The sequence below is a fragment of the Anomaloglossus baeobatrachus genome, chromosome 4 (genome assembly GCF_048569485.1).
Source record: "Anomaloglossus baeobatrachus isolate aAnoBae1 chromosome 4, aAnoBae1.hap1, whole genome shotgun sequence".
Taxonomy (NCBI): Eukaryota; Metazoa; Chordata; class Amphibia; order Anura; family Aromobatidae; genus Anomaloglossus; species Anomaloglossus baeobatrachus.
Window position 1 is genome coordinate 573639574 of NC_134356.1, and position 22838 is coordinate 573662411.

The 22838-nt window shown below is 46.5% G+C and overlaps 1 protein-coding gene across 3 annotated transcripts in view; it reads right to left on the reverse strand.

Moving 5' to 3' along the window:
• MORF4L1 (mortality factor 4 like 1) overlaps positions 1 to 22838 on the reverse strand; it is a 104499-nt gene that overhangs the window by 43885 nt on the left and 37776 nt on the right. For all 3 annotated transcript variants that reach the window (XM_075346092.1, XM_075346090.1, XM_075346091.1), the window contains 4 exons: positions 14558 to 14644; positions 3452 to 3532; positions 510 to 535; positions 320 to 408 (listed from right to left, as the gene is read on the reverse strand). In XM_075346092.1, the coding sequence (XP_075202207.1) occupies positions 320 to 408; positions 510 to 535; positions 3452 to 3532; positions 14558 to 14644 (283 nt within the window). The remainder of the gene's footprint in view (positions 1 to 319; positions 409 to 509; positions 536 to 3451; positions 3533 to 14557; positions 14645 to 22838) is intronic.

The window sequence follows — 22838 nt, forward strand, 5'->3', positions numbered from 1 at the left end:
TCTCTAGCTCTATCTATAACACACACACACACACACACACACACACACGAAGGGGTCAAATCTCTTTGCAATAGAATTTAATGTATTGGCTTTTTTGATCAGCTTAGTTTCTCTTTTTCACAAAAAAAAAAACAACACCAAAATTGCTGCATTTTTTTGGACCAAAATATTACATAAAGTGGAAGCTAAACTGACCAATTCAGCTACTCATTTAGTTGAGCCTATCCGTTACCTTCATTTTTTCTGTTGGTTATAAAATTCTAGTGTGAACCAAACCTTACAAGGAAAACCTGCAAACCGGACAGAATCCAGCACTTACACTCTCTACTGTGGGATCCACTCGGGCCCGCTTCTTTCGTGGTGGCTGAGGGGCATCACTGGTACTGCTACCTTCACCACTCCCAGGGGCTGGGGAGAAATCACAGATAGGTATATAAGGCCCTGTGATTGGGGGGTGGGGAGTTGACAGCACATCAACAACAGTGCAATAAAGCAAACAAAGAAATTACCCTTTTGTTTGTTCTTTTTTGTTTTCCTGAAAAACAGAAAAAATATAGAATTAGACCCAAATGTCATCTTTCAAAGAAAGTCCACTGATAACCATGAGTCTGGTTTGTGTGTTACATGATTTATTTATTTTTTTTAAAGTTGAATTTTTAAAACACATCACAAAATATACTTAAAAAAAAAAATAAAATGATACAGTGTGAACACTGCATGATTTCTATTTAACCATCTTTCTATATTTTTTGGAACCATCACATGTACACACACAATGGTTGCATAATTGTCCAATTCTTTATACACGCTCAATTGGCGCTTCAGTACAAAGGTCATCGTGAAGAGAGGGGAGGAGGTGAGCAGTGACAGCCCCTATGTGATTGGGGGATCCTGTGTTATCAGAAGTGTATAGAGGTGGTATAATCCCACCTTTACTATAGAGCTTTGATAAAAAGGTCAGCCAGTAAAATAAAGTTTGGGGGTTTTTTTTTGCTCCCCCCCCCCAAAAAAAATAAAAATATTTAAGCTACTTTTTATGTGAATATCTACATAAAAGAAAAATCTTGGAAAATTCCAGATTTCACATTAGTACTTATACAGTAAATTAACCCTTTGTTTCATGCAGCTCCCTTATTGGCTGCAGCTGATCAAAAGTACGTGGGATTTACTGACTTTTTGAAAAAACTGGTAGAATTCAGAATTTGTTTTCTGCCATAAAAAGTCACATTTTGGCCTGAATAGAAGAGGTTTTGCCACTTTTGTTGTTTTAATGCCAACTTTTTAAAGTTCGGGCAGCTCTTTGAGAACCTGTCAGCAGGATCTTGCTAACTAAAAGTACAGACAGGGTCATGTTGGAGCTGTTATACTGATTAAAATACCTGCGGTGAAGAAAATCGTTCTAGTGGGTTTTATGCAACGAGTGTTTGAAGTTTTCTTGTTATTAGTGATGAGCGAGCACTACCATGCTCGGGTGCTCAGTACTCAACCTGCAGTCTGTACAAGAGTCGAGCCCGTGAATGTCAAAGTATAAGGCTGCTTTCACATTGCGTTATTACCTATGTTCACTGGTCCCTTTAAGGCCTCCGTCCAAACCCCCCCTGTAAAACAGGTTTGGGACGCATGCGCCGACGGGGCCATTGACTAATGAAGCAGACAGTCACCAAGTGTTCTGTCTTGCACCATTTTCAGACATATACGCTTTCTGCAGGCGGACACCCAGACGCAGTCTACTACGTCTGGGTGTCCGCCAGCAGAAAGCGTATACGCCAGAAAATGGTGCAAGACAGAACACTGACTCAGTCTCACCATTATAGTCAATGGCCCTGTCAGCGCATGCATTTGAAACCCGTTTTGACATTTCCGTTTGGACAGAAGCTCCAACGGGACCAGGAACATAGGTAATAAAGGGCTCTAATGGAAGTCAATGGGGAACTCAAGCATTTTTCCGGAAAAATGTTTGAGACCCCATTAACTTCCATTACACTCAGTCAGTTCGAGTCGCACTCATCCGTGCATGGTAGTGCTCGCTCATCACCACTTGTAATCTCTTGCAGAATTCATGCGTTCTGGATGCTTGCTGTGCCATAGACCGAGTGGGAAAAGCATCCAGAACGCACAAAAGTAGTGACATGTTGCTTTTTAGAACGCAGCATTTTGGCAGCAGCTGAAACGCTGCGTTCTAAAACGCAACGTGCGGATGGAATTTGCACAATCTTCATAGATTGTGCTGGGGACTCAGGACGCATGAGTTTACGCTGCAGTGCAAAACGCAGCGTAAAGCATGAAAAAACGCAACGTGCGCACACAGCCTAAGTCTGTGTCTATGAAGCCTAAGTCTAAGGCTGGCGTCAAATGGTATGATCTATCGTGCGATCGCACGAGCGATTGTACCCGCCCCCGTCGTTTGTGCGTCACGGGCAATTAGTTGCCCACAAAGTCGATAACCCCCGTCACACGCACTTACCTCCCGGACGACATCGCTGTGGGTGGCGAACATCCTCTTCCTGAAGGGGGAGGGACGTTCGGCGTCACAGCGACATCACACAGCGGCCGCCCAATAGAAGCGGAGGGGCGGAGATGAGCGGGACGTAACATCCCGCCCACCTCTTTCTTCCGCATTGCCGGCGGGACGCAGGTAAGCTGTGTTCATCGTTCCCGAGGTGTCACACGGAGCGATGTGTGCTGCCTCGGGAACGATGAACAACCTGAGCACAGAAGGAGGACCGACATTTTGAAAATTAACGACGTGTCAACGAGCAACGATAAGGTGAGTATTTTTGCTCATTCACAGTCGCTCGGAGGTGTCACACGCTACGATATCTCTAACGATGCCGGATGTGCGTCACGGAATCCGTGACCCCGACGACATATCGCCCGATATATCGTACAGTGTGACGCTGGCATAAGTCTATGAAGATTGTGCAAATTCCATCCGCACATTGCGTTTTAGAACGCAGCGTTTCGGCTGCTGCCAAAACACTGTTCTAAAAAGCAACATGTCACTTCTTTTGTGCGTTCTGGATGCTTTTCCCTCTCTGTCTATGGCAGAGCAAGCATCCAGAACGCATGAATTCCACAAGAATTCAGAATGGCACAATGCTTTCAAAACGCAGCTTTTCGGCTGTGTTTTGAAACACACATGCAGTGACTTAAATGCTGCGGAAAAGAACACAACGTGCGCACATACCCTAACAAGACACCAGTTGCAGCATAAGAGCCGAGGCAGAGTTGAAGACCCTGCCCACAGGCCGACCCTCATGCACAAAGCCATTACAAGAAAACTTCAAACATTCATTAACAAGAGTTTAATCAGTTTAACAGCTTAAATATGGCCCCGTCTGTCCTTTATTAGCAAAATCCCGTGACTGGTTCTTTTTAATGGACGAAGGCTTTGTCACACACAGAAATGTATTCAGCAGGGTGCAGCATAAACGGCTCTACTGTCACTTACACTTCTACATTCTTCTGTTGAAGTGCAGCAGTCTTCTTTCCTGGAGCGGCTGCTCTCATCTTCCCCTCTGCATACTGATCCCTGCAGAAAGGGTCACACGTTAGCAGGAATAGTTCATGTCTGGCTTTACATATACCAGTCTTCACAACTTTCACCATGGATAAAATATAAGCAAAACACAGGAAGAAGCACACGCTTTTTAATTGCTTTTTTTGTATCCATCTGGGTTTGGCTCAAAAAAGAAAACTATCAGTCATTCAGTTCTAATTTTCATTCATTTTGGATTCACTATTTGGTTTGGCTTAAAAAAAAATGTTTGTGTAAAATAAAATTATTATTAGACACTATTTATAACAACATGTTATCTCCTCTCCTAAGTTTAGCAAGTACTGATAGGAAATGAAGCATTCCACATAAATAATATCTAGAACAGCCATGAATAGAGCTAGTCCACAGCTCAATTCACCTGTATCAATTACATCTGAGCAGAGTTCAGTTTCCCTCAAAATGTACAAAAATTTGCATTCTTCAATATAAGGTCTCTTTGTAGTTCAATCTGGGCAAATTAAGTAAAAATGGCAGATTACACCACTCTACGCCTCTTCACCGGTCCACAGTGATGTGAATCTGGCTTGGGATTCTTAATGCAGGCTGGGATTTTATGGGCCAATTGGGAATTCTGAAGTCACTGCGCGTCATGCAGTTACGGTTCACGCATTAATGCCGCAGCACACATTGCGTTGTCTGAGGTCTAGTCAGCGCCAGGGAGGCCACACACACATTGTTACATCACAGTGTGAACCGTGACGGCAGATGTCAGCACATATAAGCAGATCAAAGAGTGTGCATGTCATTGGGAAAGCCAAAAAAAAGAGAATTTTGTTACTTACCGTAAATTCTTTTTCTTATAGTTCCGTATTGGGAGACCCAGACAATGGGTGTATAGCTTCTGCCTCCGGAGGACACACAAAGTACTACACTTAAAAGTGTAGCTCCTCCTTCTGAGCTTATACACCCCCTGGAGAACCAGATCTAGCCAGTTTAGTGCAAAAGCTGAAGGAGAATAGCCACCCACAAGTAAAAACAGAGCAAGAACCGGAACAACCGGAGACTCTGTCCACGACAACAGCCGGTGATAACACGCGGAACAAGAAATTGCCAACAGGCAACAGGGAGGGTGCTGGGTCTCCCAATACGGAACTATAAGAAAAAGAATTTACGGCAAGTAAACAAAATTCTATTTTTCTTTATCGTTCCTATGGGAGACCCAGACAATGGGACGTCTCAAAGCAGTCCATGGGTGGGAATAAACAGAAAAACTAAGAAGTAGGCAGAGCCTAACTTCACAAATGGGCGACAGCCGCCTGAAGGATGAGTCTGCCCAAGCTCGCATCTGCCGAAGCATGAGCATGCACTTGGTAGTGCTTTGAAAAGGTATGCAGGCTAGTCCAAGTGGCAGCCTGACAGACTTGCTGAGCCGTAGCCTGGTGCCTGAAAGCCCAAGAGGCACCGACAGCTCTGGTCGAGTGTGCCTTAATCCCCGGCGGGGGAGGCACCTGAGAACACTGGTAGGCATCCGAGATGGTCGACCTAATCCAACGGGCTAAGGTCGGCTTAGAAGCAGAGAGGCCCTTACGCCGACCTGTGGTTAGCACAAAAAGAGAGGTGCACCGCCTAATAGCAGCGGTGCAAGACACATAGATCCGGAGAGCACGCACCAGATCCAGAGTATGCAACGCTTTTTCAAAGCGATGAACAGGAGCCGGAGAAAAGGAAGGTAGGGTAGTGTCCTGGTTAAGGTGGAAAGGAGAGACCACCTTAGGAAGAAAATCCGGAGTCGGACGGAGAACCACCTTGTCTTGATGAAAAACCAAAAAAGGTGACTCCGAAGAGAGCGCAGCCAAATCACAGACTCTCCTGAGGGAAGTTATGGCCACTAGAAAGACCACTTTCTGTGAAAGACGAAACAAAGAAACCTCCCTAAGAGGCTCAAAGGGGGGTTTCTGCAAAACCGTGAGAACCAAATTGAGGTCCCAGGGATCCAAGGGCCGCCGGTAAGGCGGAATGATGTGAGACGTGCCCTGCAAAAAGGTGCGGACCTGAGCCAGCCGGGCGATACGCCGCTGGAACAGTACTGACATAGCCGAGACTTGTCCCTTGAGAGAGTTGAGGGACAGTCCCAGCTGCAGACCGGACTGTAGAAAGGACAGAAGGGTCGGCAAGGAAAAAGGCCAAGGAGGATGGCCGGAAGAGCGACACCAGGACAGGAAAATTTTCCAAGTCCTGTGATAGATCTTGGCAGAGGAAGACTTACGGGCCCGAGTCATAGTGGAGATGACCTCAGGAGGGATACCAGAAGCCGTCAAGATCCAGGACTCAAGAGCCACGCCGTCAATCTGAGAGCCGCAGAATTCTGGCGGAAAAACGGACCTTGTGAGAGAATGTCTGGACGGTCCGGAAGATGCCACGGCACCTCTACGGACAGATGGAGCAGGTCTGGGTACCAAGCTCGCCTGGGCCAGTCCGGAGCAATGAGGATGACTCGACGGCCCTCCATTCTGATCTTGCGCAGAACTCTGGGCAAGAGAGCTAGAGGGGGAAACACGTAGGACAGACTAAACTGGGACCAGTCTTGAGCCAGAGCGTCCGCGGCGAATGCCTGAGGATCGTGGGAGCGAGCCACGTAAACCGGAACCTTGTTGTTGTGACGGGATGCCATTAGGTCCACGTCCGGAGTGCCCCACTTGCGGCAGATTGACTGAAACACTGCCGGATGCAGGGACCACTCGCCACTGTCCACGGTTTGACGGCTGAGATAATCTGCCTCCCAGTTTTCCACGCCTGGGATGTGGACTGTGGATATGGTGGACTTGGAGTCCTCCGCCCATTGAAGGATGCGTTGTACCTCCAACATTGCCAGGCGGCTGCGCGTCCCGCCTTGGTGATTGATGTAGGCAACCGCTGTCGCGTTGTCTGACTGGACTCTGATGTGCTTGCCTGCTAATAAGTGGTGAAAAGCTAGGAGAGCAAGAAGCACGGCTCTGGTTTCCAGCACATTGATCGAGAGGGCTGACTCGGACGGAGTCCAAGTGCCCTGCGCTCGGTGGTGGAGACATACCGCTCCCCAGCCGGATAGACTGGCATCCGTGGTGAGGATCACCCAGGACGGGACCAGGAAGGAGCGCCCCTGAGACAGAGAGAGGGGCCGAAGCCACCACTGAAGAGAGCTCCTGGTCTGACGACAGAGCCACTAACCTGTGCAAGGAGGAAGGCCGCTTGTCCCAACAGCGGCGAATGTCCAGCTGCAGTGGACGCAGATGGAACTGGGCAAAGGGAACAGCCTCCATTGACGCCACCATCTGACCCAGCACCTGCATCAGGTGCCTGATGGAATAACGGCGGGGCCTCAGCAGAGAGCGCACCGCCAGTTGGAGGGACTGCTGTTTGATTAAGGGCAACTTCACAAGAGCCGGCAGAGTCTCGAACTGCATCCCTAGGTACGTGAGCCTCTGGGTCGGAGTCAGAGTGGATTTGGGCAGATTGACAAGCCACCCGAATTGGGCTAGAGTGTCGAGAGTGAGCGAGACACTCCGCTGACAGTCTGCGCTGGATGAAGCCTTGACTAGAAGGTCGTCCAGGTAAGGAATCACTGCCAACCCCTGGAGGTGCAGAACCGCAACCAATGCTGTGCCATGACCTTGGTGAATACCCAAGGGGCCGTGGCTAACCCGAAGGGGAGAGCCACGAATTGGAAATGTTCCTCTCCGATTGCAAAACATAGCCAACGCTGGTGTGAAGCTGCAATTGGCACATGCAGATAGGCATCTCTGATGTTGATGGATGCCAGGAAATCCCCTTGGGTCATTGAGGCAATGACTGATCGCAGAGACTCCATGCGAAAATGCCGCACCTGAACATGCTTGTTGAGAAGCTTGAGATCCAGGATGGGCTGGAAGGAACCGTCCTTTTTGGGGACTAGGAAGAGATTTGAGTAGAAACCTCTGAACCGTTCCCGGGCGGGAACCGGTACAATTACTCCGTTGGCCTGCAAGGATGCCACGGCCTGAGAGAAGGCGGCGGCCTTGGAGCAGGGGGGAGTTGACAGAAAAAATCTGTTTGGCGGGCTGGAAGAGAATTCTATCCTGTAGCCGTGGGAGATGATATCCCGCACCCACTGATCGGAGACGTGTTGAAACCACGCGTCGCCAAAGTGGGAGAGCCTGCCACCGACTAAGGACGTGGCTGGCGCGGACAGATAGTCACGAGGAGGCTGCCTTAGTGGCAGCAGATCCTGTGGTCTTCTGTGGACGCGCTTTTGTGCGCCAGTTGGATTTTTGGTCCTTGGCTGAGTTAGTGGACGAGGCCGAAGGCTTGGAGGAACGAAAGGAACGAAACCTCGACTGATTCCTACCCTGGACAGGTTTCCTGGTTTTGGTTTGAGGCATGGAAGTACTCTTCCCGCCAGTAGCTTCCTTAATAATTTCATCCAGCTGTTCACCGAACAGCCGGGACCCAGCAAAAGGGAGTCCAGCAAGGTACTTCTTTGAAGAAGCATCTGCCTTCCACTCTCGAAGCCACAAGATTCTGCGGATAGCGAGGGAATTAGCCGAAGCCACCGCAGTGCGGTGAGAAGCCTCCAGCATGGCAGACATGGCATAGGATGAAAAAGCTGAAGCTTGGGAAGTTAAGGTAACCATTTCGGCCACAGATTCCCTGGCGAGGAAATGCATCTCCTCTAGAGAAGCAGAGATGGCTTTGAGAGCCCACACTGCTGCAGAAGTCGGGGAGAACGAGGCCCCTGCCGCCTCATATACAGATTTGGCCAGAAGGTCAACCTGGCGGTCAGTGGAATCCTTAAGAGAGGTGCCATCAGCCACTGATACAACGATCCGGGCTGAGAGTCTAGTCACCGGGGGGTCTACCTTTGGTGAATGAGCCCACTCCTTGACCACCTCAGGTGGAAAGGGAAAACGGTCATCAGAACCACGCTTTGGGAAGAGTTTGTCAGGACAGGCCCTGGGCTTGGTCACAGCGGCCTGAAAACTGGAGTGGTTAAAGAACACACTTTGTCCTCTTAGGCGAGGTAAACTGGTGCTTTTCTGCCAGAGAGGGTTGTTCCTCTGATACTGGCGGATTGAGATCCAGTACAGAATTAATGGACGCAATCAAATCACTAACATCTGAGTCACTTTCGGACAGATCAATGGGGCACATTGAGTTAGCCTCCGAGCCCCCTGTAAAGGCATCCTCCTCGTCCTGCGAGTCAGCTTCTGAAACAGAGCCGCGGGACGAGGAAGGAGAGGGAGCCCTGCGTCTCCTCTTAGAAGGACGGGGTCTGGGACCAGATGATGAATCCTCTGTGAGCTCCGGTCCTGAGAGAGCCCTAGCAGCAGAGGCACCCTGTGAAGGGGGCTGATGCATGTTCAGCAAAGTCCTGGACAGATGTCCCATGGAGTCGGCAAAAGACTGGGAGATGGACCTAGATAAGGCTTCTACCCAAGCCGGGGGTTCAGCCACAGGAGCCGGAGCAGCCTGAGAGACCCCTGGGGGTGCGATTCCAGGCTGAGGCATCGTCAGGTTAGGGCAGGCATCACAATGTGGATAGATGCTCGGTTCAGGCAGTAGGAGCTTACATGCAGTGCATACTGAATACAGCTTTGGAGCCTTGCTCCTCGTGTGAGACATGCTGCTGGAGTGGGGGCTCTGCCAGAATGACCCCCAGAGTATATACAGAGGTCCACAACCAGAGGTTGTGGCTTACCAGACCGCTGGAGCGGTGTTGTGTGCCCTCCAGATCCCGAAGCACGAACCCCCAAGCACCTCAGCAGGGATGCTGCAGACCAGTGCTGATCGCAGGGAAAACGCTGAGAAAATGGCCGCCGGAGCGAAGAGAGGGGGCGGGACTTACTCTGGGAGCGGGATCTGGAGGGCCATAGAGACTTACAGGGGAGGAGACATGTACTCAGTGAGGAGTGTCCCTCCCCTGTGCAGAACGGCCGCTGGGCGGAGCCGCGCTGTCCCTCTGCATGAATGACATGCGAGGGCAGTGAAACCGAAACTAGGCCTACGGCGAAGCCGGGGCCTAAATTTGAGCGGTGCGGCCGGCGCGCAGGTACCCTCGGCGCGGTTCTCAGGCGACAGCCAGAGAACCCGCCGGAAATGTCATAAAACTCACTCAGCACACTCTCCCACCACAATAAAAAACAGGGACCCCCAATATGTAAACGTCTCAGGTACTTAGCTTGCTGAGACGCAGGGTTCCAAGTCCCTGGGGATGAGTGCTCCGGTCCAGCAGGGTCCTGAAGGGCTGCGGATGGAGACCGGTCTCCTGCAAAGCATGGAGAACCGTGCTGGCTCCCACTTCAAGCCAGAGCCCAGGAGGGATGGTGAAGGAGCGCGGCATGTAAGGCTCCAGCCTTGGAATCAACCTTAACAGCACCGCCGACACAGTGGGGTGAGAAGGGACATGCCGGGGGTCCAGACTTGGACCCGCTTTTCTTCAAACTCTTTTAAAAAATCAGATGAGAATGCATGTGTGGATGTATGCCTCCTGAACACAAAGCGATAAACTAGCTGGCTAGATCTGGTTCTCCAGGGGGTGTATAAGCTCAGAGGGAGGAGCTACACTTTTGAGTGTAGTATTTTGTGTGTCCTCCGGAGGCAGAAGCTATACACCCATTGTCTGGGTCTCCCATAGGAACGATAAAGAAAAAGTCACTAGACAGTTGGCTGTGGACAGGGGAGCGGTAGAGTAAGGGTCCCGTCACACGTAGCGATGCACAAACAATCCCACCAGCGATACGACCTGGCAGGGATCGTTGGTGCGTTACTACATGGTCGATGGTGAGCTGTCAATCAAGCAGATCTCACCAGCGACCAGCAACTCGTGTAACGATGCTGCGCTTGGTAACTAGGGTAAATATCTGGTATCTAAGCAAAGCGCTTTGCTTGGTTACCCGATATTTACCCTGGTTATCAGCGTACACCACTTACAGGCGGCCAGCGCTGGCTCCCTGTATATGTAGCTAGGGTACACATCGGGTTACTAAGCAAAGTGCTTTATTTAGTTACCCGATATTTACCCTAGTTACCAAGTGCAGCATCGTTACACGAATTGCTGGTCAGATCTGCTTGATTGACAGCTCACCATCGACCATGTAGTAATGCACCAACGATCCCTGCCAGGTCGTATCGCTGCTTACGCTGCTCACACGAGTTGGTGCTCGTTGGTCTCCCGCAGTCAAACACACCGATGCATGCTGCAAAGCAGGAGACCAACGAGCAAAAAAAGGTCCTGATCATTTTGTAACGATCAGCGACCTCGCAGCAGGGGCCCGCTCGCTGCTGCTTGTCACACACAGTGACATCGCTGGCAAGGTCGCTGATAAGTCACAAAACCTGTGACGTCTCAGCGATCTCGCTAGCGAAATCGCTGTGTGACGGGGGCTTTAGGCCGGTGTCCCACTTGCGACAGCCTCGCATGTATCTCGCAGTGCATCACCTGGCACGGATTTGCACTCTCCTCACAGGAGCGGGTCGGTTTCATGCATCTCTATGCAGCTGAGACGCTCCTGTGAGAAGAGAGTCCGTGCCGGGTGATGCACCGCAAGAGACATGCGAGGCAATCGCAAGTGTGACACCAATCTTAATTTCTTTATACCCTACATTGATAATGCTCTCAGGTCTAAAGTGCTAAGTGAGGTGAAATAGCAAGAATCTCCTACAATGCCATCATTTTATTTCCTTGTGTTTATTTTGCATTGAAAATGATATGGCAAAAATGATTTTCCAGGACAGTATGAACTTCTGTATTTAATGGTGTTTTAATATTTATATATTATGGCCTTCTAATTTGAGACCCGCAACTTTATTTTTCTGTCAATGGAGCAGGCAAGGGCTTTTTTTTTCTTTTCAAACCAATGTCTTCATCAGTTTTAATTGCATATATTGAGGTACAGTGAAAAAATAAAAATAGATATAAAAGTAGAACCTTGGATTAAGAGTAACTCTGTTTGAGAGTGTTTTGCAAGAAAAGCAAAGCTTCTAAAAATTTGTAACTTGGTTTAAGAGCAATGCTTTGCAACAAGAGCAAATACTCACCGTGCACACTTCCGGTTCTGTCCATTCACCGCGCTCTGACCCGCTCTGGAGGTAACTTTCTGTACATATATACTGTATACCATTATACTGCACATACTATACAGCATGTCTATCAATTTGCATTTGTGGATACAGTATTGTACTTTCTGCTCTCCAGTGCAGCACATTGCTTAGACTGTTCCTCCCGCACACCAACAATTTTTTTGTAAGTTAATGTACAGTTTAATTTGTTTTATATGTTTGTTACTGTACAGTATTTTGTATTAGTGTACTGTAATAATGTTATATGAATACAGGACATTATTTTGTATTACCGTAATAAGTTTGTATAAATACAGTAAATAATTTTGGGCTGTGGAACGAATTGTCTGTGTTTTGTTTCTTATGGGAATATCCGCTTTGATATAAGAGTAACTTGGTTTAAGAGCGCACTCCTGGAACCAATTATGCTCATAATCCAAGGTTCCACTGTATCTGTAATGGATCCAAATGTACAAACTATTGGTGTCAAAGAAGCCCTCACACAAAGCATTTTTATTGTAAATCACTGTAGATGTATCTACCACCACCGTTCTGCTCCTCTTCTCAGTGAGATCACCGCTCTTCAGACTCTGCGGATCACACGGCGATTTGTGTTACATTGTAAAAGCCACTTAAGGGTAAGTCTATGGAACATCAGAACAAGGCTTCATAGACTAACGTTGTAAGAGACTTCAGGCTCATGCATAGCACATAGCAATGTCACTGAAGAGGAGCATAACCGTGCTGGATCCTGAACAAGGCAGTAGGTGAGGATATGAACACTCAGTACAGTATATACACTTATTAAAATAAATAAATCTTTGTGGGATGGCTTCTTTAAAAGGAATCTGTCACCAGGTTTTTGCTCCCCCATCTGAGAGCAGCATAATGTAGAGACAGAGACCCTGATTCCAGCGATACGTCACTTACTGAGCTGTTTGCTGTCATTTTGATAAAATCCATGTTTTTTTGCTGCAGATATAGCAGTTATATAGAGCTCAAGAATATGCTGGACTACCAGGCAGCACGCCAAATAGTCCTCTAATGATAATCTACTGCTGATTAAACAGTGATTTTATAAAAGCTACACTACACAGCCCAGTAAGTGAATCATCGCTGGAATCAGGATCTCTTGTCTCTATGTTATGCTGCTCGCAGATTAAGTGGAAAAACCTGGTGACCGATTCCCTTTAAGCCAAAGCTGTTATCTGGAAACAAACGAGTGTCCGCCAACTGCTTTGTCTATGTATGTACAAAATAAAAAAAATAAAAAAAAAACACCAATAATTGTGAATACAATTCCAATGCCAGACATCTCTTGTACTTCTGGTGGTAATCTGCCGAGTATGTACCTGACTAGAGGGCAGAACTGTATTATCTTCACACTGTGGTGATGGAATATATAGTGCATTATACCTTTCATTGACAAAATATCAGTTTTTGTGTTGAGATTAAAAAAAAAATGCCAAACTCGCCAAAAAGAGGGTAATCAGGAACTCCCTGCTGTGCTAATATACTAGGCCATAAGATTTTGCTCTGACACCTCAAAATGTAAGTTGCCCAGTGCTCCATGTATTATAGGTGCTCAACACTACAGGAAGCTAGAAGCCTGCTGATGCCACTAAGCTGTCCAGAAGCTGCCAAAATAATGCCCCTTTCTCACGTCACTTCCCAGTATGCAGCCATCAGCTGATATTGGGGGAGGGGAGCAGGACGTTAGTTGGTTTAAAGGGATTGTGCGGTCTAAATCCACAAGACTGTATTCTTTGCATGTGACTACAGGCTTATGAAGCCGTACATTGCACACACTGTGCGCTATGAGGATTCACCGGTGTTTGATCCGGGAATGGCGGTCACGTGTCCACGATATGCAGACTGCAGCTTTATGGGCGGAGCCTCACTCAATTCACTTGCATTTGGTGGGGCCGCGCCCATCTAGTCGTTACGTGGCTGGGATCATGCCTATCACGTACTCGCTGTCACGTGACATCCGTTCCCGACTGACAATGAAGAATGCCCACAGTGCAGAGATATCCATGAGTCTGGCGTCACATGGATTTAGACCAGAAAACCCCTTTAAGCTGTGAATCAATAAACCTATCACCCATTATTTGTCATTGAGGATAAAGTTTGACAGTATGTGAAGAAACTAAAAATCACAAATGTATGCAATTTAGCATCAAAAACAGTCAGGTTTATGCTTTTTAGGCTATGTTCCCACGATGAGCTTTTGGTGAGTTATTGATGTTGCAGAGTTTTGCAGCATTTTTGCACAGATTATGGTGATTGGGTTACATGCTTGTCAGGTTTGAAATACAAATGCTTTTTTTTGATACTTCCTAGTATCTGTCAAAACGTTATTGATCGTCATGTGCAAATTACAAGAGTTTGTGCAACAGAAATGCACTAAAAAGGCATATGCATGTTACACTTGTGGATTTATTGCAACTCTATGGGGAAAATACACATATAAAACTCTGTTTACTCGCCAAAGAAATTGACATGTTGTGGAATTGAAACAAGCACCGCAGTTTATGCTGAGTAAAAGAAAAAAGCACAGGTATAAGATTTCTATGGATCCCATCCAGTTTGCTAGAACTGTTAGACATGGAGTTTTTGACTCAGTAAAGAAACGCAGCTCATCGTGGGCGCAGAGCCTTAACTCCTTACATAAATATTGCCTTAATTGTGGCAAAGCCGTCACATGCTATAAAATACATGAGGCGGTAAGGCCGGGTACACATATCCGGCTTTTCGCCGGTTTGACGGATGTACGACAGTACAGTGTATACAGTACATTGGCAGCGCAACAAGCGCCGGTCACATGCTGTCATGTGACCGGAGCATGTGACCCGGAAGTTGCGGAGCTGCCACTGTACTGTATCATACTGTACTGGCGTGCGCCGCATCCGTCAAACCGGCGAAAAGCCGGATATGTGTACCCGGCCTAACTAGCACAAGTGTACAGGGTCGGACTCCACTTACTGATTGGCTTTCTGAAGTTCTTTTTGTTTTTGCAGATTAGTGTCCACGTATTTGAGTACTCTACTCTCTGGTACCCACTCATCCCAGCTGCAAAAAAAGAAAAAAGGAGAACCATCACCATCGCCTCTTTTCGCTTCCTGCTCAGCAATTTAACATTCATGTATATCCACAATCATTGTATTTTCACCATTACCCAAGCAGAATGACAGAAAACAACTAAACTGTGCCGTGTGGCAATTACACTAACGCAAAAGTCATGTCCAGACTGAAAGTCTGCCCAAAGCAGAGGTTATGGCACATACACAAGGGATAACCGGAGCTTGTGGACCTGCTCAGGCCATTAGCGCTCATTCAATAAGTGGTTTACACAGGCTGACGAAAACCGATGGGAACAGACACCGATAATATGATTGTTCTGTACCCGCACGCTCTCAGCAGTGGTCACCTGTTTATGCAGGCAATATGCTGCCAATAATGATGGTTTACGTTGGCACAATCTGATCACCTGAGCCATGTACTTGTTCGCTGGATGATCGCCAGCATGCTTACAATAGCTGATAACTGGGAATGAGCATTTGCTGGTTATTGGCTGGGCTTTATGCAAAACTAGGCACATACTACCTCCTAGATATAGAAGTTCATGGCTGAGCAGAGTTTAGATTTAGATTGGCCACATATGTCAACATGGAAAACAAAATCAAAAATGGAAAAAAAAAAAAATATAAAAAATTCCACACTATCCTCTGTAAGAGCTTCTTACACAGTTTCTTCTTATGGCAATTATTTAAAGTCATGACATATTATATACAGCTGTAGTGGATTTGTCACTTTTACAGTAATAATTTTATATACACGTAACACCAGGTATACATCAACTTCCAAACTAAAGACCTGTCTGAGGATTTAGAGGGTTTTTGGGGATTTTACAAATTCCGTCCTAGAATAGGGAATGTTGCATCAGATTAATAGGACCTGATAAGGCATCAAATGTACAATATAAATTATACATAGACACACACTTACATACATGCAAATTTCAGCTGTAGCTTATCGGGGTGGGGGGTGTGGAGCAAGGCATTAGCTGCTGGTGTCCCGGTTATACTCACCACGGTCTGGAGTCAATTCGTGTGCCGATTGAGCTCTCCGTTACTCATTGAGCAGAGAGCTCAATCTGTGCACACGCCTACTCCGGGCACCAATTCTTTGAAGCCCGCACCAACAACATTTTCTGGATGTCTCCTGCCTCACAGTACCTGCAACGAGCATAGCCAGGACCCTCGCCGCACTTCCCACAGCATTGCCCTACTCCACCACTGCCCCTGCCTCCTGTGACCCCACTCCACCACCCTCGTCTTAGTTGTCCTTGCTGTGTGTTTCGGGTCATTGTCATGCTGTAAGACCCGGCCACGACATATCTTCAATGCTCTTACTGAGGAAGGAGGCTATTGGCCAAAATCTCGTGACACATGACCATCCATCCACCCTCAATATGGTGCAGTCTTGTCCCTTTTACAGAAAAGCGCCCTCAATGTATGAGGTTTCCAACCCGATGCTTCACGGTTGGGACTGTGTTCTTGTGGTTTTACTACTTCCTCCAAACACAGCGAGTGGAATTGATATTAAAAAGTAAAAATTTTGACCTCATCTGACCACATGACTTTCTCCCATGCCTCCATCAAGATGGTCCTTGGCACATTTCATATGGGCCTGAACATGCGCTGGCAAGAGTGAGGGACCTAAGCGTGCACTGCAGGATTTTAATCCACGACTGTGTAGTGTTTTACTAACTACCGTATTTTTCGGACTATAAGACACACTTTTTCCCCCCAAATGTTGGGGGAAAGTGGGGGGTGCGTCTTAGTCTGAATGTAGGGCTGCGGGGAATGAGGGTGCTGCGGTGGAGCGGGTCATCGGCAGCACGAGCAGGCTGCCATGACCACATGGACCTGCTCATTTAATATGCACGCCCATCATCCCGCCCATCATCTCTCAGCGCTAAAGCCGGCACTGACAGGTGGGCGGGGTGATGGGCGGGGAATGTGCACATATTAAAAAGCCGGCCCGCATGATCACCCCTGGCAACTACAGCCTGGAGTGATAATGTGCAGCTGTATTCACTGCCCCCCGCATCATCATTAGCGCGGGGTGCAGTGAATCAGTACACTCACCGGCTACGATCCTTGCAGCACCGCGATGTCCTCCTGTCTGTGCCGGCAGCGGCTGTCTGGAGACTAGCGGTGCACACAGCGATGACGTCAACGCTGTGCGCACGTGTTCACACACAGTCACGCCGGCACAGACAGGAGGACATGGCGATGCTGCAGGGATTGTGGCCGGCTCCACTCAGCGGTGCTGCTGCCGGGACAGACAGGAGGACGAGCGATGCTGCAGGGAGTGAGGTAAGGTGAGTATAAACGTTTATTTTTTTTTATGTGCCACAGGATACGGACCGTAAACCAGGCTGGGGGTATATAGCAGGATAGGGGTATATTATGAGCAGGATGGGGGTATATTATGAGCAGGAGGGGGGTATATTATGAGCAGGAGGGGGGTATATTATGAGCAGGAGGGGGGTATATTATGAGCAGGAGGGGGGTATATTATGAGCAGGATGGGGGTATGAGCAGGATGGGGGTATATTATGAGCAGGATGGGGGTATATTATGAGCAGGATGGGGGTATATTATGAGCAGGATGGGGGTATATTATGAGCAGGATGGGGGTATATTATGAGCAGGATGGGGGTATATTATGAGCAGGATGGGGGTATATGAGCAGGGTGCGGCCATATGCCAGGACGACGGTATATAGCAGGATGGGGGCTATACCAGGATGAGGGACATATACTGTATATACAAGGAAGGAGGATCATTACCAGGCTGGGGTACCTTCGTAGAGAATTTGGGGACATTACCCCCATAACAGTGTCAGCAGCAGATCCTCGCCCCATGACCACATTTTTTGCTTTAAATTTTAATTTTCCTATTTTCCTCCTCTAAAATCAGGGTGCGTCTTATGGTCCGGTGCGTCTTATAGTCCGAAAAATACGGTAATCTTTCAGAGTTTGGTCCTAGCTCTCTTAAAGGGAATCTATCACCAGGTTTTTGGTGTTTCACTTACTGGGCTGCTTAGTGAAGATTTAATAAAAATCACTGTTTAATCAGCAGTAGATCATCATTAGTCGACTACATGGCATGCTGCTAGGTAGTTCAGCATATTCACGAGCTCTGTATAACTGCTAGATCTGCAGAGAAAACATTGATTTTATCAAAATGACAGCAAACAGTTCAGTAAGTAATATCACTGGAATCAGGGGCTCTGTCTCTACATTATGCAGCTCTCAGATGGGTTAGCAAAAACCTGGTGACAGATTCCCTTTACGGTCATTGACCAGGTCCTCCCGTGTAATTTTGGGCAGATTCCTGACCTCTCTCAGAATCATCCTTACCACACGAGGCGAAATCTTGCATGGAGCCCTAGACCATGCAAGATTGACAGTCATCTTATGTTTCTTCCATTCTCTAAGAATTGCACCAACAGTTGTGGCCTTCTCACCAAGCAGCTTGCCTTTTGTCCTGTAGCCCAGGGTTCCCCAACTCCAGTCCTCAAGGCCCACCAACAGTGCATGTTTCCAGGATTTCCTTAGGCTACTTTCACACATCCGGCTTGAGCTCTGCGGCTCAATCCGGCTGTGAAGCCTATGCAACGGATGCGGTGAAAACACCGTATCCTTTGCATAAGTTTTTTACATGCGGCCTGTCTGGTTTTTACCGCTTGCGGCATGCTACTGAGCATGCGCAGTGGCAAAAACCGCATGCGGCGGCCGGATGCGGTTTTTGCCGCATCCGGCATCCATAGGGATGCATTGGGAAAAGCGCCGCATCGGCCGGATGCGGCGCGATGCGGTTTTTTTTGCCGGAGCAAAAAACGTGCCAGGGAACGTTCCATCCGGCCGCCGCATCGGCTAAATCTGCCGCATGCGGCAAAAACCGGACCGAACGCGAGCCCATGCGGCACAATGCGGCACTAATTAAAGTCTATGCAGGAAAAACGCAACCGGCAGCAAAAAAAAACGGTTGCGGTTTTCCTGCAAAGTGCCGGATTGTGCCGCATTGCAAAAGCCGGATGTGTGAAAGCAGCCTTAGCATTGCACTGCTGTTGGAACCAGCACCTGGGCAGGTAATTACATTAACACCTGTGCAATACTAAGGAAATCCCAAAAGCCTGCACTGTTGGTGGGCCTTGAGGACTGGAGTTGGGGACCTCTGCTGTAGCCCATCCAAGCCTTATGCAGATCTAGAATTTAGTCCCTGGTGTCCTTAGAGAGTTTTTTTGATCTCAGCAATGGTGGAAAGGTTGGAGTGTGATTGATTGTGTGGACAGGTGTCTTTTATACAAGTAATAAGTTCAAACAGGTGCAATTAATACAAGTAATGAGTTTAGAGTAGGAAAGCTTCTTAAAGAAAAAAACAATAGGTCTATGATCCAGAATTCTTGCTGGTTGACAGGTGTTTAAATACTTAATTTGAATTAAATATTTTAAAATCATACAATGTGATTTTCTGGAAATTTTTTGTGATTTTGTCTGTCACAGTAGAAGCGTACCTACAATAAAAATTACAGACCATGCCATTATTTGTGGGTGGGAAAACGTGCAAAAAAAATAAAGTAATGTATCAAATACCGTATTTTTAAGATTATTAAACGCACTTTTTTCCCAAAAAATTGGGCAGAAAACATGGTGCTTCTTATAAGCCAAATGTAGCTTACCAGGGCTTGGTGCAGCAGGGTCATACGAAGCCGGCAGCAGCATGAGGCACGCGCCATTAATCTCCTGACAACGGACTTCAGAAAAATGGTGCCGAAGATCTAAGTCCTGCGAGAGCTCAATCTGCGCATGCGCCTCCTGCGTAATTTATCTGAAGTCTGTCACGAGGAGATTAACGGTGCATGCCTTGCACTGCCAGTACAACTACTCCTCCCAGTAGAGGGCCCACAGCATCGCGCCACTCCCGGCTTCCTATGACCCTGCTTCACCAACCCCCAGTAAGACAGACCCCACATTTTTTTTTTACTTTTAAACTTTTTGCCCTCTTGTAACTTTGGGAGGGAAAAAAAAAAAAAAAAAAAGTACTTATTTTACCCAAAGTATATATGAGAGTGTGTATGTATGTATATATGAGAGTATGTATGTATGTATGTATGTATGTATGTATGTATGTATGTATGTATGTATGTATGTATGTATGTATGTATGTATGTATGTATATATACAAGGGGCGATCCAAAAGTAATGATAATCGGTTATTTCTATTGCACACAGAAATTAAAATAAAATGTTTTCTTCTCTCTTAGGTACCCACTAATCCAGGAAAAAAAAATAAAAAAAAAATCACTTAAATAGGCCACGATTCCCGGGAGCTACATTCATTTGTATATGAACTGCCGAGGAGTGAACATCAAAATGGAAAAAAAATGGAGCTCAGAGCGGTCATCAAATACCTCTGCTTGAAAAAAATAACTACCAAAGACATACACCGCGACTTGGTGGAAACATTGGGGGACTCTTCTCCTCCATATTCCACAGTTGCACGCTGGGCCAAGGAATTTAAGCTGGGAAGAACATCGACAGAAGATGAACATCGTGAAGGACGCCCTAACACGTCCCTCAATGAAGAAAACGAGAAAAAAGTTGAAGTTGTATTGGCAGATCGAAGAGTGACTATCAGGCATGTAGCTGAGGTCACAGGGATCTCATATGGCAGTATTCAAAGAATCCTTGCAAAAGAATTGCATATGAGATAGGTCTCCGCGCGTTGGGTGCCAAAAATGTTAACCGACGAGCAAAAGAAGAAACGAATTGACATTTCAATAGAAAATCTCGAAAAGTTCCAAGCAGACAAGGAGAATTTTTTGTCACGTTTTTTGACCATGGAGGAGACCTGGATCCACCACTTTGATCCCGAAACTAAACAACAATCGATGACATGGAAACGAGCCGACGAACCGACGCCGAAGAAATTCAAAGTGTCAAGCTCAGCAGGGAAGGTTATTGCGTCCGTTTTTTGGGACGCTGAAGGAATTATTATGGTGGACTATTTGGAGAAGGGAGCCACTATTACGGGCTCCTACTACGCAGAACAAGTAAGAAGATTGCGGGAGGCTATCAAGGAGAAAAGGCGCGGCAAACTGCGGGCTGGAGTGCTGTTTCATCAAGATAACGCGCCGCTCACAAAGCTGCAGTTGCCATGGCAACCATTCAAGAAGCATGCTTTGAACTGGTGGAACACCCCCCCCCCTTATTCGCCAGATCCATCCCCCAGTGACTTCTTAGGCTAGGTTCACACACTGTGTTTGACGCTGCGTTTTTGTGCTTTTTTTTGTGGCAAAAAACGCACATAAACGCACCCGCGGCAAAAAACGCGCGCGTTTTTGCCGCGCTTTGGTGCGTTTCTGCTACGTTTTTGCTCACTGCGTCTTTAGGCGATTTTTATCAGTGAACCAAAAAAAAAGGTCTGATGTCATTTCCTTCATCAATATGTTCTTCATTCTCCAATAGTGTATGCAGGTGAGCAGACAGCAGCTGCAGAACTACAAGGCTCAGCATCCTCCATCCAATAGTGTATGCAGGAGAGCAGACAGCAGCTGTCGAACTACAAGGCTCAGCATCCTCCATCCAATAGTGTATGCAGGAGCGCAGACAGTAGCTGTCTAACTACAAGGCTCAGCATCCTCCTTCCAGGACTGTATGCAGGATTTCTGGAAGTGGCGGTATCGGGAGGATTCACGCTTCTGTGTTTACTGACAGAAGGAATCCTCTTCCTGTAGATGTCACTTTTCTACCAACTTCCTGCGTTTATAGCTGTGTTTTTGGTCTTAGAAACGCACCAAAACGCACCTATTTGCGTTTCTCATTGCGTCTTTCAACATCCCATTGCACTCAATGGATGAAGAGCGCAGTGAAAAACGCAGGAATAATTGACATGCTGCGTTTTTGTGGCACCACAAAAACGCAGCTGAAAAAAAACGCTGTGTGCAGACAGCAAAAATGAAAATTCAGACTTTGCTGGGGAAGCAAAGTCATGCAGTTTTCTGAGCAAAAACGCACCCGAAAACTGCGCAAAAATGCCGCGAAAAATGCACTGTGTGAACTTACCTTAACTCTTTCCTCGCCTCAAGGAACACCTCCGACGTGATAACCGCTGTTGGGGATTTTTTTGAGGGCCAAAATCAAGAATTTTTTTTAAGGGAATTTAAGTTTAGAAAAGAGATGGACTAAATGTATAGACTTGTTAGGAGACTGTAGAAATTTTTTTTTTTTTTTTTTTTTTTTAATATATTCATTGTGTTTATTATTGATTATCATTACTTTTGGATCGCCCCGTGTGTGTGTGTGCGTGTGCATGTGTGTATATATATATATCTATATATATATATATCTATCTCTATATCTATCTATCTATCTATCTCTATATCTATCTATCTATCTATCTCTATATCTATCTATCTATCTATCTCTATATCTATCTATCTATCTATCTCTATATCTATCTATCTATCTATCTATCTATCTATCTATCTATCTATATATAGATATTACACCCACACACACATGATATATATATTAGCATCCTCCAGATGTCCATGATTTCTCATGAAAAATTAAAAAAAAAAAAAAAAAAGACTGTTTGGTCATGGGTGTCTTAGATTGATTAGAGTTTCATCAGTGTTTGATTTAGGTTTCAGATTTTACTATCAATGATTTTTTTACACAAAAAAACAAAAACTATTTAGGACATGTGAACAGCTCCATTGTGGGTATGTGTTCTAAAATTATAGTTATCAGGTATTAAACAAAATGCATACGTCCCCAACTAAAACATAACATTTAAAGATCATTTTAAAATGGTCTGTAACCACAATGCAATACAATGTATCAAAACGGTGCACAGAGGGGAGGAGGAAAAAAATCCCTACAATGTCCACTCCCTCCTGTGCCCTACCTAGCTGTGGAGGTTACTCTGGTACTGCATTACTGCTATATGAAAAAATGAGATTGATAGTTTATGTATTGGCCAATGGATGTAAGCCCGAACCACCAACAGCAAGGTAATCTCTATAATCCGGGAACCTAACTTAAATGCCACTATTTAGGTTAAAACATCAGTGTCTGGGCAGCTAGACTAAAAAAATCTAACTTGAAATGCCACTTTGGACTAACCATGTTTTGGCAGCTAGACTCCTCTATAACCCGGATACCTAACCTTGTGTTAATAACCTT